Below are 15,985 nucleotides of genomic sequence, written 5' to 3'. Positions count from 1 at the left end.
TGCTGTAAGAGCAAAAAAGTTGGAAGAGTATGGCTGGAGAACAGCTCTTCAGAGCCCTTCCAAGAAAAAATACTGAAGAGACAGAGAAAAAAGAGAAATTTCCCCACCTACCTAGCCCTAAGTGTGGACGGGCTGATGATGGGTGAGGATTATTCTCTCCACCCTCTCGGTCATAAAGACATTTGTTGAACCTGGTTCTACAGCCAACAGTTTCCAAGACTGATGATGAGGTTAAATATCTGATTTTAACTGCGTTGCAGAACGGCGTGAGATTCTGGCTGAAGAGATGTCTTTCTTAAGGAGAACCTCTACTTTTCTTTTAGTCTCCAGAAAGACTCATGAGGCCATACTGTGGTGGTGGTTTAGTCGCTAAGTCACGTCCGACTCTAGTGATCCCACAGACTATAGCCCGCCAGGCTCCTCTGTCCATGGGACTTCCCAGGCAAAAAAGACTCACTAATTTTGTATTTATCTTAAACGATGACAAATTTCACCACTGGGAGTGGAACAGTGAATGTGTCTGGCAATTCATGAGTGACATGCAGGAGGCAAAGAACTGGAAAGCTCTTACTGTGTAGTTAGTATGTTAAATGTGGCAAACGTCCTAAAGTGCTCTCAACAGGCATGTCTACATACCCTTGGCCCTCAGACTCTACTTTTTGCCTTCTTTCTCTGATTCTTTACTTTCTTCTCTGCCCCTTACCGCTTTTCAGCCACTCTTTTGGGAAGCAGAAAATCGTCTAAATATGATGGATGAGGCCAGCACTTAATTCGATGTCTACTCTGTTCTAAAAATATTGACTTTCCGGTCCTCCAGCTCTCAAGAGAGACGGTGGGGCTCTTTAGACCAGACGTTAGATCTACTCTAAATCTACTCCTGTTTAGTATAAGGAGGTAGTACAGTTTAAGATAAAAGGTCTGTCTTCAGAGTTGGAAAGTCGGCTAAAAATCACAATCCATCATTTACTAGGTATGTTGCTCAATTTCTCCAAACCTCAGGTTCCCAAAGTCCTTAAAATGGAGTGCTAAGGATTTGAGACAAGATACATCAAGCACTTAGAAACCGACCAGCACATAGTAGGCATCCAATAATCAACAGTTCTGAAATTAGATGTTTGATTTTTTTTTTAAATGATTGCTTACAATCAGCCAATAGTTTCCTCTTGGCATAATGTCAACTACTGCCATGTTTTTCCATTCCTTTCTAACCTCTCTGAAAACAAGTGATTTGGAAAATGACTACCTTTCATGTCTAAGTATAGGGTGTATGTATGTGTGTGTGTGTATAAAATGTACCTGCAGCACTAAAGCTGGCAAAAGGACATACACAGGAATGAGGGCTGCACAAATTTCACATACAGCATGGCAGCATGTCCTTAACGTGTTCTGCGCACTGCTGTGACACATTTAAAAAAATAAACATGGAATCTATGACCAACTCTTTTAAAGTCTATCCAAATTTAATTGGTAATCTAACACTTTCCGCCCTTCAAATTAGCAAAGTTTATTGGTTCTAGTTGTTTGTAAAATACTTATTATTTTAAGGTTGTAGGGAAACTGCTACTCCCATGATTCTCCCTTGAGCATGAGTATAACCTTTAGTCTCTGAAGCAATTTGGCAATGTGTAACAAGGACTTAAAAAGGATTTACATGCTTATTCAGCAGGGGAGGAATATATCCTAATCCAAACAAATAGATTTATGTATAAGAGTATTCATTACATCACAACTTAAAATTCATAAAATGAAGCAGCTTTGGTGTCCACTTTGACTTTTCACTTTCATGCATTGGAGAAGGAAATGGCAACCCACTTCAGTGTTCTTGCCTGGAGAATCCCAGGGACAGGGGAGCCTGGTGGGCTGCCGTCCACGGGGTCGCACAGAGTCAGACACGACTAAAGCGACTTAGCAGCAGCAGGGGACTCGATATATGGTACAGCCATCATCCCATGAAACAGCATGCAGCTTAAAAAAAATTTTTTTTTTAAATAAGATGAGATTAAGTGAAAGGACCAAAGTATAAAGCAGTATTTGGCTATGATTCCAAATTTGTATATGCCACTGTGATCCTCAAGCAGTAATAACAGAAACTTTACAATACAGAATTGGAATTACACACAGTGATCAAAATCCATTCCACAGCTTGAAAGGACACACTGTTAAGACTTGCTACCCACGTCCTAATTTGAAAAAGAAGTGTGGGATGAGTACACTGCTGATTCAGATCCTTTTTATGAATGGCAGGGAGAGGAAAGTGGATTGTAAAGCTGAAAGTTATGTCTGCAACTGACATTCAGCCTCTTAAAATTTTGTTTAATGAAACTTTTGGGTGACTTTTACACCACACACATCCATGTTCACCATCTAGCTAGTAAGTTTTGGTGATGTGAGCAGAGATGAGAGATAGGAAAAAGTGAGGAATTCTATAACCTTTCAGTATACACAATTGCATACAATGTAAGAACAAATGAAACTCAGAGTACACACACACTCTCTCTCTGATTCAGACCTGCAGACATATTTAAAGCACTCCCACTCCAAGCAGAAATGCCTCAAACATACCACCTGACCGTCCCTGAACTCACCTGCCCTTCATCACTACTTTCCGAACTCTTAGCTTATTCCCAATGCCCACGACTACCACCACCAATTAAACAAAGCTAGTAAGCACGGGGAGACTGTTTTACAGTGATCCTGAACTCTCCTGCCTTTATTTTTCACATCAGTACTTCAAACGTCTAATCTAACTCCTCAGAAGAAAGGGAACAAAAATGCCTTTAGACACTTATAACGTCTCATGTTACACATGCCTGGACTCCAGAGAAAAAGGAGCAACCCAAGTCCTTTGAGCAGAAATGACACCTTTCTGCTCAGTGCTGATTTGGCGAGAGCACAGCTTTATACACTTGCCTGCCCGCCTGGGCCCAGGTGCTTCAAGCAGCCCCATAGCAGAGGCCAGCTTGTTTCTGCAAACAGTCTGAAACCGCACGAAGCCAAAATCAACAGAAGTTATTACGAAAACACAAAAGGCAAAACACACCTAAACTGCCACCTTGTCTGTCACAGCTCTCAAACCGAAAAGTATCTTAACAGTATGCACATCTATCTACCTGTTTGCAGATGTCAACCTGCAGAACAAACAGCTGGGAGACGTGGGGTTAGTCCCTGGTTGTCAATTTCAGGAAACACGAGCATGTCTTAGTTTTGAGCTCAGGCTCCAGGTCAATACAGGTTTTCGGGACTTCAGTTTTTTTTCCAGGCTGGAAATGCACTAAGCTAATAATTAACCTTAAGCATACCATCACCTCTACTAAAAACATTTGCTACACAGCTCTAAATTACTTTCAGTTGACTTAAACAAAACAGACACGCTGTAATAAAAGGTCTCTGAGAAATGTGATCTCTTTCATTGGTCACCCAGGACCTTTCCCCCTAAAATCTGCTCCTTCTTGGGGAGAGGAGGGGGAGAGTTGCCAAAATAAAGATGCCACCCAAAGCACAATTATTTTGTGAGAAAGTTACCTAAGCTAACTCTTCAGGGTTTCTCAGGTTGAGTAATTCTTGCAGGCGGGTAGGGAGGGACAGCTCGCCTCCAAGATTACTATCTGCAGAGGTTTCCCTAATGTTGATTTTTTTTTTTTTTTTTTGGCGTCCTTTTTAATTATCCTGCAAGGGCTCTGATTTTCACATCTCTAGCTGCTGCTGGGGGGAGTTGAGAGCGACGCGCCAGGGCTGCGGCAGCCGCTCGGGCCAAGTCCAACGCCGGGGGGGCGGGCAGCCCACTCCCCACCGGGTCCCACCCTCCCCGGCACAGGCGCGCACAGCCCAGCCAAGACTGCGGCTCGCGGGCGGGGACTCACCGCTGTCCAGCCGCGCAATCTGGGGCAGTCGGTAAGTGCTGACCAGCAGGTCGAGCGGAACGGCCACCGAGCTCCACTTCACATCCTTGAGGCTGCAGCCCAGCGAGGGCGCCGGGTCCATCTTCCCCGCCTCCTCCGGCCCCGCGCTCCCGCCGCCGGCACCACCCCGCGCCTCGGCGGCCGCCGCTGCTCGCGCTCGCGGAGCTGGGACGCGCGAGGGGCGCCCGGCACTCCGGCCGCGGGCAGCCCGGGGGCGCGGCGGCGGCTGCGGCAGCCGGGAGCGAGGGAGGGACGGAGGGGGCCCGCGGCCGGCTCAGCTGCCGCTGCGGGGCATGGCTGGGGCGCCCCGCGTGCCCTCAAGCCCGGAGAGGACTCGCAGCAGCCCCGCGGCGGCCGGGGTGGCTGCAGCGGCTCCCGCTCCGCCTCCTCCTCTGGCCCCGGGTCTGCAGCTGCGGCGGCCGCCCGCTCGCCTCCTCCTCCTCTCACCCCTCCTTCCCTCCGCCTGGAGCGTGTGAGGAGGAGCCGCGGGTCTGAGAAACGCCATAGCAGCGCTCCCAGCACTGACTAATCAACAAGGTGCGAGCAACGCCTGCGCAGCTCGGAGAGACCCCGCCTCCGCCTCCCCGGCGCCGCCCGCTCCGCCCCGCCTCCCGCTCGGCCTCCCCCGCCCCCCGCAGCCGGGCGGGCTCGGCTAGGCGGCGGCTCCCGGATCCAGCCGGCGTCTGGGCGCGCTCCGCAAGCTTTAGCTCTCGCTCCCCCGTCCGACCGCTCCGGCGCCTTGCAGCCTCGCCCGGCGCCGCCGCGCGCCCGCATTCCTTCGCTTTCCCGGGGCCTGCCCGCAGGGCGCCCCGGAGGAACACGGCGAGCTCGGGAATCTCACTCGTCTTGCAGATGTAACTCCCTCTCCGGTCCACCCCCACCGTGGCGCTGGAGTTGCTGTTATAGGCGCAAGAGATCTGTGTGGTGCCCATCTCTTGAGAGTGCCACCGCTGGGAAAAGCATCCATCCCCTGGCATGCCTCCCGCCACCCCGCCCCGACAGCCCTAAAACTCTCCAGAAACGCAGCCGGAAGTTACCCCCTTGAGTCTAGACTCAAGTTTTAAGATTATTTTACACCAGACTCTGGCTACAAGGCGAAATGAAAAAGGCCTAATCACCGAGAAACAGAAAGGTAACGAATTATCAGTACCCACATAAGGGAAGATGACTGTCAGGTTGGCACCTTCATTGTACCGACAAGCTGCTGGAGACAGCGGAGACTGAGACCAACAGCCACAGACACGCCAATTTACTGGAAGGTGACGGGAACCAGCTGTTGTCACATGCTTTTCTCACTCATTTCTCTCCCAGGGCTGGAATAATCCTCGTTTTCTAGATATACGTACCAAGACATTTGGTAAATTGGCAAGATTGTGCACTTGTAGATGGATATGCCTGGATTCAAGCCCACAGTCCACTTTCTGTGATAAACACTCTGTTTTCCCCAATATTGACTGTGGCCTACTCCCTGCAGACAGAGCTCAGAGGTGGCTGTAAGATTCCTGTTTCTTTAAGCACATCCTAACTTTTAATTGCTACTTTTTTTTTTTTTTTAAAGATTATTTTACACCAGCAAAATAATGGCTTCCCAGGTGGCGCTAGTGGTAAAGAACCTGCCTGCTAATGCAGGAGACATAAGAGACGTGGGTTCGATCCCTGGGTTGGGAAGATCCTTGGAGAAAAAAATGGCAACTCACTCCAGTATTCTGGCCTGGAGAATCTCATGGACAGAGGAGCCTGGCGGGCTACAGTCCATAGGTTGCAAAGAGTGGGATACCACTGAAGCAACTTAGCACACAGCACACACACCAGCAGAGGCGAGTGGTGGCCGGGTGAAAGGGTTACATAGATCAGTTCTTTATATTTTTCAATACGTATTCAGTGTACAATGCATGAAGACAAAACAAACACCTGCTTCACCTGCCCAGGGGGACTTGAAAACAACCACTGCCTTTCAGATGGCTGGCTTAGGTCTGTGCCAATGAATAAACCTCTCCATAGCAATTACAGAGGAGAAGGCAGTGGCACCCCACTCCAGTACTCTTGCCTGGAAAATCCCATGGATGGAGGAGCCTGGTAGGCTGCAGTCCATGGGGTCGCTAAGAGTCGGACATGACTGATCGACTTCACTTTCACTTTTCACTTTCACTCATTGGAGAAGGAAATGGCAACCCACTCCAGTGTTCTTGCCTGGAGAATCCCAGAGACGGGGGAGCCTGGTGGGCTGCCGTCCGTCTATGGGGTCGCACAGAGTCGGACACGACTGAAGCGACTTAGCAGCGGTAGCAGCAGCAATTACAGAAAAACCCTGGAGATGCTTCTCACACTTTCCCTGTCCTCCCCCTTGGAAGCACTGACAATGATATTCACAAAATCTTCTGCTGAAAGTTTTCAGCTTTGTGTCACTGATGTGAAGTTTTCGGAAAAGTCTTGGAAAAAAAGGCGGGGGGAGGAGTTTTTAGTTTGTTTTACTCCAAATCCCGGTGACTTCGAAGGAAAAGAATCTGCCTCCAGTGCAGGTGATCACTGTTCAGATCGCTGGGTCGGAATCTTCCTTGGAGAAGAAAATGGCAACCCACTCCAGTATTCTTGCTTGGAGAATTCCACAAATAGAGGAGCCTGACGGGTTATAGTCCAGGGGGTGGTGAAGAGGTGAACAACTGAGAGACTAACATTTTCACTCGGAATCAGAGGTCCATAAAGCTCAAAGTTTTGCTCACAGAAAGAAGAATTTTTAAAAATTAAAAGGAGCCAATTTTCCAGTAGTCATGTATGGATGTGAGAGTTAGACTATAAAGGAAGCCAAGTGCCGAAGAATTGATGCTTTTGAACTCTGGTGTTGGAGAAGACTCTTGAGAGTCCCTTGGACTGCAAGGAGATCCAACCAGTCAATCCTAAAGGAAATCAGTCCTGAATATTCATTGGAAGGACTCATGTTGAAGCTGAAACTCCAATACTTTGGCCACCTGATGCAAAGAGCTGACTCATTTGAAAAGACCCTGATGCTGGGAAAGATTGAAGGTGGGAGGAGAAGGGGATGACAGAGGATGAGATGGTTGGATGGCATCACTGACTCAATGGACATGAGTTTGAGTAAACTCTGGGAGTTGGTGATGACAGGGAGGTCTGGCGTGCTGCAGTCCATGGGGTTGCAAAGAGTCGGACATGACTGAGCGACTGAACTGAACTGAACTGAAAAGCAATCAAATGCCAGCTATTTTTTTCTATTTAAGTAATTAATCATTTAATTAATTAAGCTCAGACTCCAAAAATGATACAAGAAACATATAAGAATGGATAGGGTCAGGGGTCCTTCAGGCAGTTAGTAGATCCTTAAACCTTAAATGGTAGATTGATTTTTTTTTTTTTTTAATAATTTTCTTCTACTATTACATCCTCTTTAAAAGCTTCAGGGAACAGTAGAAGTAGTTCTTTCCCATGAAAGCACTGGTAACTTATGACCTAAAGGCAAGATAAAAAGTAAAAAGATTAATGCAATCAACTTTTTTTTTAATCAATAGAGAACTTACATTAGATTTGCTCTTATTGCTGACCTTGCAGAAAAGTTTTCATTTCAACCTTGAGTATTAAAGGAAAGAAATTTTAATGAGCTCCAAAATCTTATATAATCTCTAGTCATGGCAGAACTGTTTCAGAAAGATTTTATTTGTAAGACAAAGAGAGTTTTGATTAAACTGCAGGGGAAAAAAATCAACTGAGAAGAGTACTCTTTCAGTCTGACTGAACTGCACTTCCAAACATGATATGAGGAGGTATGTTGTCTTAAGATTGTTGGGCCAGTGCAAACCATTCACATGAAAGTGTAACAACTGGGAACAGGGGCAAAACTTACAAGATTTTACAGTTTACAAAAAAGAAACACCCAAGAAAATTTTTCTGTAAAGCAAAATTCAATGTACTGGTCCCTCATTCCTGCCAAATACGTTTTAAATTGAGGTTTGTGGAAGGGAGCGTTTTATGGTGATTAAAAATATTGACTCCAATGCCAGATGGCATGGCTTTGATTAGTGACTCTGCTTCTATTCAGGAGCTGTTTCCTCTTCTGAAAAAATGGGGATGATTGCTATAGACTGAATGTTTGTGTTCTCCCCAAATTCTTATGTTGAAACCTAATCCCCAGGTGGTGATTTGGGGAGATGATTAGATCATGAACAAGAAAACGGGCCCTAAGCAATTATCCTTCAATTTAAAAAATTAATAAACTTTAAAATTTTTAAAAAGAAAGAATGGTTCTCACCAGACTCAGAATCTACAAACGCCTTGATCTTGGACTTTCCAGCCTCCAGAATTGTAAGAAATAAATTTCCGTTGTTTATAAACCCCCTAGTCTATGATAGTCTGTAATAACAGCCCAAATAGACTAAGATAAACATAATAGTTCTCATCTCATAGGGTTGATATGAAAATGTAATCCTTTAATATATATTGAGCATTTAGAATAGGGCCTGACACATAGGAGGGCTTCCCTGGTGGCTCAGCTGGTAAAGAATCTGCCTGCAAAGCAGGATACCCCAGTTGGATTCCTGGATCAGGAAGATCCACTGGAGAAGGGATTAGACTACCCACTCCAGTATTCTTGGGCTTCCCTGGTGGCTCAGATGGTAAAGAATCCGCCTGCAATGCGGGAGACCCAAGTTCAGTCCCTGGGTGGGGAAGATCCTCTGGAGAAGGGAATACTGAAGTGGGACTACCCACTCCAGTATTCTGGCCTGGAGAATTCCATGGACTGTATAGTCTATGGGGTCACAAAGAGTCAAACACGACTGAGCGGTTTTCACTTCACTGACACATAGGAAGGGCTAAAAGAAGTATTGGGGTTTTTTCTTTTGTTTCCTTTAAAAAAAAAAACTTTCTGACTACTTTTTAAAAACGTATTTATATTTATTTATTCATTTGGCTGTGCCAAGTCTTGGTTGCTGCACTTGGGGTCTTCACTGCTGCATACAGGAGCTTAGTTGCGGCATGCAGGATCTTTGGTTTCTGCATGTGGGACCTAGTTCCCTGACTAGGGAGTGAGGCCAGGCCCCCTGCATTGGGCGCTCAGAGTCTTAACCACTGGACCAGCAGGGAAGTCCTGAAGTACTGGTTTTGAAGGGGCACAGTTTAGAGAAGAATGGAAGAGGCAAATGGAGCTGTGAGGAAGTGATTCGATTTTGGAAGAACAGTTATATCTGGCAAGTAGTAGAGAGCATCAGTCCTCAAATGGAAAACCCAGGTGCCTGCTCCCACCTGTGGAACCTCCGTCCCTAAAGCTAGAGTCTGTGGGGTTAATTCCACAGTAAGCCAGTCCTGTCACCCAGCCAATCCAGGCAGTGGCTGTGACGACTCTTTATATGCTGATAAGCTCAGAAGTGAATCAGGCATATGATACTATATGACTCCTATGGGGGACGCTTCATGACTTCCTAACTGTGAAACTTCATTTTATACGTTCGTAATTCGTTAATTCTGTGCATTATCGGCTTTGCGAGATAAAAACATTACATGTTGGTTTTCTTCATATCAGAATGTCCTGGGTCACATAATAGGCTAGCAGTCAACTGTGATATTAAAGTTCATAGCCCTGGTGGTTTTCTAGATCTCTAAGCTCTTTTCCCTGTCAACTACAGTCCATGCTGTTGCCTAAGTTAAGTCACTCCGTGCTTAAAACCTTGTACAGTGTCTTTATCCTCAGTGTCAGTGGAATAAAGTGTAAAGCCCTTTGTCTGTATAAAATGTTCTTCTTTTACATAATCTCACATAATCTCCTTTATGTGAATGGCTGTCCTCTCCAGCCTCATCTTGACTGACTACCTGCTGACACCTTACAATCTGGTGGTAGTAGCAGATAGTACTAGTGCTTTCTTGTAGATGCCCAAATGTGCCATGCTAATACTGGGTTGGCCAAAATGTTTCATCGGGTTTTTCCATTACAACTTATGGGAAAACCCAAACAAACTTATTGGCCAACCCAATACATGCCCTTGAATAGGCGGTCCTCTTGGCTTGGAATGCTTTTCTTCCTCTCTTTTCCATGAAATTCTGTTTCCTTCAAAGAGCTGACCCTCTCTTTCCCTTGTCACTATCATACCTGGCAATACTGCCCTTTTAATTGTGCTAATTGCTCTGTACTTTACTATCTGATTTTATGTTTGACTTTCCTACTAGACCATTATTACCCATGGTCACTGAAAGTGTCTTTTATTCACCTTTGTTTCTCCAGGTCTTGCTACCATGCCCGGAACATGGAAAGTGCTCATTTTGTGTTGGATTGAACCGAATCGTTCTTACTCTGTGTTATTTAGTGTGTGCACGCTCAGTCACTAAGTCATGTCCAACTTTTTTGAGACCCCATGGATGATAGCCCACCAGGCTCCTCTGTCCGTGGAACTTTCCAGGCGAGAATACTAGAGTTCTTGGGTTGCCATTTCCTCCTCCTTATTATTAAGTAGGATACCACATCTGGATTATGAATGATTGATATTCATCGGGTCTAGACATTTTTAAGATTTTTAAGGCTCTAATTCCATAACAACAATGGTTACTATTAGATTGGCCCCCAGTTCTTCTTACTCATCTGAAAATTTAAATTTTATTTGTTGAAATCAAGTTCTGCAATTTTGTCACTGCACTGGAAATGTGCCTCTGGACCCATCAGTTACAACATATTAAAATTGTTAGTGTGTTATTAGTTTACTGTTTGTTACCTTGTCTGTAGTTTCCTTTGCCAGGATTTCACCCTCAGAAGAGCTTGTTTTACTACATTTGCATCATCCGCAGCTGGCACATAGTAAGTTCTCTATATGCAGGTAAATCAATCAAACTTCTTATCCTATCTGTCTATCAAGAGAATGCATAAATGGAAAAGCAAAGTACCATAAAGAAGCATATCCCATATGGGTACTTTCAGGAAGGATTTAAAAATATATTCAGAATTTCACTTTGTCATCTCTTCCTTTCCTGCTTTTGATATAGAGCGTGCCTTTCTTAAGTAGATCATTGACTAACATCTGTAGTACAGTGTCAATATAGGAATATTAAAGGAAAATATCCATATCAAGGAGAAATATTCCAAGTTGCAAACTGGATTTTGTGGGGCATGCTTGCTTTTCGAAAACATACACAACGTATTCCCATTGTAAAATACATAAAAATATGTATCACATTGCAACCCAGTATACACATACATGCATTATCAAAACAAAAGTTTTCCAAAATATTACTTTTTTGTGTGCTTCTAATGCATACTGAATCCTGACCTTTTAATCTGTTCTTTACTGTTTAATTTTTAGCAGTATTCATGATCCACGGATTTTATTTTACAGTTCATAACACAAGCCTAAGTGTTAAAACCACCCTTTTAAATAATAATTCTTTTGTGCATTGTTGTTGTTTAGTCATGTCTAACTCTTTGCAACCCCATGGACTATAGCCTGCCATGCTGCCCTGTCCATGTGATTTTTCAGGCAAGAATACTGGAGTGGGTTGCATTTCCTTCTTCAGGGGATCTTCCCAACCCAGAGATCGAACCCACATCTCCTGCTTTGGCAGGTGATTCTTTACCACCGAGCCACCAAGGAAGCCCTTTTTTGTGCTTTAAGTATTTACAGTTTAGCAAAGCAGGGAACATTATGGCTAAAGTTGTAGGAGGTTATAAAATTTGAGAATTATAACAAATATAAAAAGCAAATGACAATATAATTACTGAATTTACCAAAATCATCATCATGTGTGTGTGTGTGTGTGTGTGTGTGTGTGTGGGTGTGGGTGTAACTCTATAGGTTATGGGTTTGGGTTTGTGAAGAAGCAAGCTCTTTATAGATAGTATTTTTCCTCCCAAGCAAACACAAGATGTCAGTCTGAGAAGGTGCTGGTGATTCACGATGGTCCTGGTTCCTGTGTTCTTTGTAAATTACATGCAAGGCTTTCCAAAGGAGTGGTTAAGTGATTCATAGTTTAGCTCTATAGTTCTACAGTTTCAAGAAGAACTTTTCTAAAATAAAACATAATTACTAACTAATCACTAATTACTAATTTTCATGTATTAATAGTTTTTAGTCATACATTTTTGAAGTGACTTAGCATGCATGCATGCATGCATTGGAGAAGAAAATCGCAACCCACTCCAGTGTTCTTGCCTAGAGAATCCCAGGGACGGAGGAGCCTGGTGGGCTGCCGTCTATGGAGTCACACAGAGTTGGACACGACTGAAGCGACTTATCAGTAGCAGCAGTCATACATTTAACATATTGGTTAAAGAAATGGCTTAGTTGACTATAACACTTGTGTAGTATTAACAGATAAGCTCAGATTCTTTCCACATAGAAAAGTGTATGTTTCATAACATAATTTATATTTTTCTTAGTAAATATATTTAATGCAACAAAGCACAGGCAGACAACATTTCATTTATATTGGTGCCCAAATAATAATTATTAATAAATATTTCTTAGTGCAGAAATCTTCACAGGATATAGGCAAGTTTGTTGTTGGTGTTCCAGTGATTTGAAGCTTCAAAGGAGTTTTAGTGTCAGAGGCAGTTCCACATTTAAGCCTCTCCCTTGAAAGATAATGAGATTTTAGCTCCCTGCTGACAAATCCTCTACAGAGAGGCCATCAGATATGTTTCTCCCCTTCTCTGAAGTAAGCAGTGAAAAGAAAAAGACAGGGAGAATATGCTTATGTGGCACACCTGTCCTGGACCCCTGACCCCCTGGTCCAAACTGCATGCCTCTTTCTTCCCTGACTGCTCTCACACTCAGGTTCCTGCTTATGGAGGCTGGAGTGTCACCTTCGTTTACTTAGAATTGAGATCATGCACAACTTCTCCAGTAAATACTCTGCTGCTGCTGCTAAGTCGCTTCAGTCGTGTCTGACTCTGTGCGACCCCATAGACGGCAGCCTACCAGGCTCCCCCGTCCCTGGGATTCTCCAGGCAAGAACACTGGAGTGGGTTGCCATTTCCTTCTCTAATGCATGAAAGTGAAAAGTGAAAGTGAATTCACTCAGTCGTGTCTGACTCTTTATGACCCCATGGACTGCAGCCTACCAGGCTTCTCTGTCCATGGGATTTTCCAGGAAAGGGTACTGGAGTGGGGTGCCATCGCCTTCTCTGAGTAAATACTCTACTCACTCCCAAATTCACTTCTTAAAGACTTTATGCCTTTCTCCCACCTCAGAGACAAATTTAAAATTCTCTAAAGTGGTATTTATATGTCTATTTCATAAAATTTTTAAAATATAGAACATACAGTTAAGAAACAGTGTAACCTACAATTCAATTGCTCCTTGGAAGAAAAGCTATGACAAACCTAGACAGTGTATTAGAAAACAAAGACATCACTTTGCTGACAAAGGTCTATATAGTTAAACCTATGGTTTTCCCAGTAGTCATGTACGGATGTGACAGTTGGACCATAAAGAAGGCTTAGCACTGAAGAATGGATGCTTTCAAATTGTGGTGCTGGAGAAGACTCTTGAGAGTCCCTTCAACTGCAAGGAGATCAAGCCAGTCAATCCTAAAGTAAATCAACCCTAAATATTCATTGAAAGGACTGATGCTGAGGCTGAAGCTCTAATACTTTGGCCACCTGATGTGAAGACCCAACTCATTGGAAAAGACCCTGATGCTAGGGAAGACTGAATGCAGAAGGAGAAGGGGGTGGCAGAAGATGAGATGGCTGGATGGCATCACCAACTCAATGGACATGAATTTGAGCAAACTCTGGGAGGTAGTGAGGGACAGAGGAGTCTGGTATACTGCAGTCCATGGGGTCACAAAGAGTCGAACAGGACTTAGTAACTGCATAACGACAATTTATCACTGTTCATATTTGGTGTATATTCTTTTACTTATATATATTTGTCTCTATTTAATTTGGATCAACCTGTAATATAATTTTGTAGTCTACCTTTATCATGGTACTCATTTTACCATGTTGATATGTATTCCAAAATGTGACTTGGAAATGTCATGTGTCACATATTTTTTTCAACATTGAGAGACTTTCTTTTTAGTTTTTATTGGAGTAGAGTTGATTTACAGTGTTGTGTTAGTTTCAGGTGTACAGTGAAATGAATCAGTTATGCACATACATATATCCACTCTTTTTTAAAATTATTTTCTCATGTAAAGAGTATTGAGTAGAGTTCCCTGTGCTATACAGCAGAGCCTTATTAGTTATCTATTTTATATATAGTAGTGTGTATATGTCAATCCCAATCTCCCAACTTATCCCTCCCCACCTTGTCCTCTGGCAACTATAAGTTTGTTTCTACATCTGTGACTGTACTTCTGCTTTGTAAGTTCATTTGTACCTGCTCCTTTTTTTTAGATTCCACATATAAGTGATATCATAAAAGATTTTTCTTAACAAAAAAAGGGCTTTATTTCTGTGAATAATTTTATTCTGTGGTTAATTTTACATGTTAACTTAATTGGGCCATGCAGTGCCCTAGTATTTGGTTAAACAATTTTGGTGTCTATGAGGGTGATGAGTTATCATTTAAAGCTGTAGACTGAACAAAATAGATTGCTCTCCCCACTGTGGGAGGGTATCATCGCATCGACTGAGAAGCATGACTAGAACACAGAAGGGAGGGAAAGGAGAATTCCCTCTCTCTGCCTGACAGCTTGAGTGGGGACATGGGTCCTCTCCTGCCCTCACCATGGGACTAACACCTGAGAACACATGTCCTGTTCTCAGAACTTTGGACTTGGACTGGAACTACATCTTTGGCTTTCCTAGGTCTCCAGCTTACAGACAGCACATCCCAAAGCTTCTGAATTCCTTATATGTCTTGACATGTATATGTACACATATATGCATACATATACTTACACACACACACACACACACACACACACACAGTTTTGTTTCTCTGGAGCGCCCTAATACAGTTTCTTAACAATATTTTTGACTCTCCCATGCTGGCCCTGGACAGTAGTCCCCTGCCCCCTATGTACAAAACTCACTAACCCTGGACATGCTGAAATGACCTTCCTTTTTCTTGGGAATCTCTGAGTTATGTGCCTTAATAAGTTCCAGCTTCCCTGCCCACCAGACCATCTTACCAGGGATTATCCCCCAGGGATGCACTGAACCTCAATGAATGCCCAAAGTGTTGGACTCCTGCTCTTAGAGTACATTTTTGAATTGCTATAAATGGAAATGAATTCAGTATAAAAGAAGAAGAGGAAGAAGAGAAAGAGGGGAAAGACGAAAGAAAAGAAGGACAAACATATGTAATATTAATATAAACTTTGCTTTTTATGTATGCTGATATTATAAAGGCTTTGTATTTACCATGTCAAAAGGTTAAATATGTCAATTTGGAAGTATTGACTATGTTCCAATGTATCTACTACATGACTAATTTACCAGGAGTTTAGAAGAAAAAAATAGAATATTTTTTCTTTTTTTAATCTGTGTTTCTGGCTCTCATACTAGAGCCAAATCTATCCTATTGTTGATATCTTTGTTATGGTATTAATAATACCCTTTCAAAAGAGCACCATACTATAATCTATTTTTCCATTCATTAAAATTTTAAATGTACACTGATTAAATTCCTATGTAAATTTTCATAGCTCATCTCTCACTCTTCTATCTATCTAGTCACCATTCAACAAATATTTGTTGAATACTTATATGCCAGGCACCATTCAAGCCAATAGGGCTGCAAAGGTGAGTTCTTGCTCCCAAGTGTCTTAATCTAGTATGAGAGACAGAAACACAGGAAATAAAGGTAATTACAATCCACCGTGGTAGGGCTTAGAGACGTATAGTGTTATTTTGAGACTTACTCAGCAAGGAATTGGTTAAGAACCTCACAAACTTCTTCAAGGAGATGACCAATTAGAGAAACAAGCAACAGGATGAATTAGCCAAGTCAAGACAGGACAGATGGAGAGACTAGGAAGTGAACCCTAGGGAAAAGGAGTCCTGTGAGTTATAGCCTGGAGGTGAGAAGCAGCATATTGTATGGCAAAAATTAAAATTGGTGCAATTTAAGGACTTTCCTGGTGGGCCAGTGGCTAAGAGGGCACACTCCCAATTCAGGGGGCCCGCTATTGATTCCCAGTC

The 15,985-nt window shown here is 43.3% G+C and overlaps 1 protein-coding gene across 2 annotated transcripts in view; it reads right to left on the bottom strand.

Moving 5' to 3' along the window:
- Window positions 1-4,263, bottom strand: part of GAREM1 (GRB2 associated regulator of MAPK1 subtype 1) — a 236,513-nt gene extending 232,250 nt beyond the window's left edge. For both annotated transcript variants that reach the window (XM_027526327.1, XM_027526329.1), the window contains exon 1: window positions 3,861-4,263. In XM_027526327.1, coding sequence (XP_027382128.1) covers window positions 3,861-3,981 — 121 coding nt within the window. In that variant the 5' untranslated portion in view covers window positions 3,982-4,263. The remainder of the gene's footprint in view (window positions 1-3,860) is intronic.
- Window positions 4,264-15,985: the final 11,722 nt, after the last annotated feature.

Source organism: Bos indicus x Bos taurus, chromosome 24 (assembly GCF_003369695.1).
Source record: "Bos indicus x Bos taurus breed Angus x Brahman F1 hybrid chromosome 24, Bos_hybrid_MaternalHap_v2.0, whole genome shotgun sequence".
Taxonomy (NCBI): domain Eukaryota; kingdom Metazoa; phylum Chordata; class Mammalia; order Artiodactyla; family Bovidae; genus Bos; species Bos indicus x Bos taurus.
Note: the sequence above shows the minus strand (reverse complement) of the source record. Positions and strands in the feature narration are given on the sequence as shown.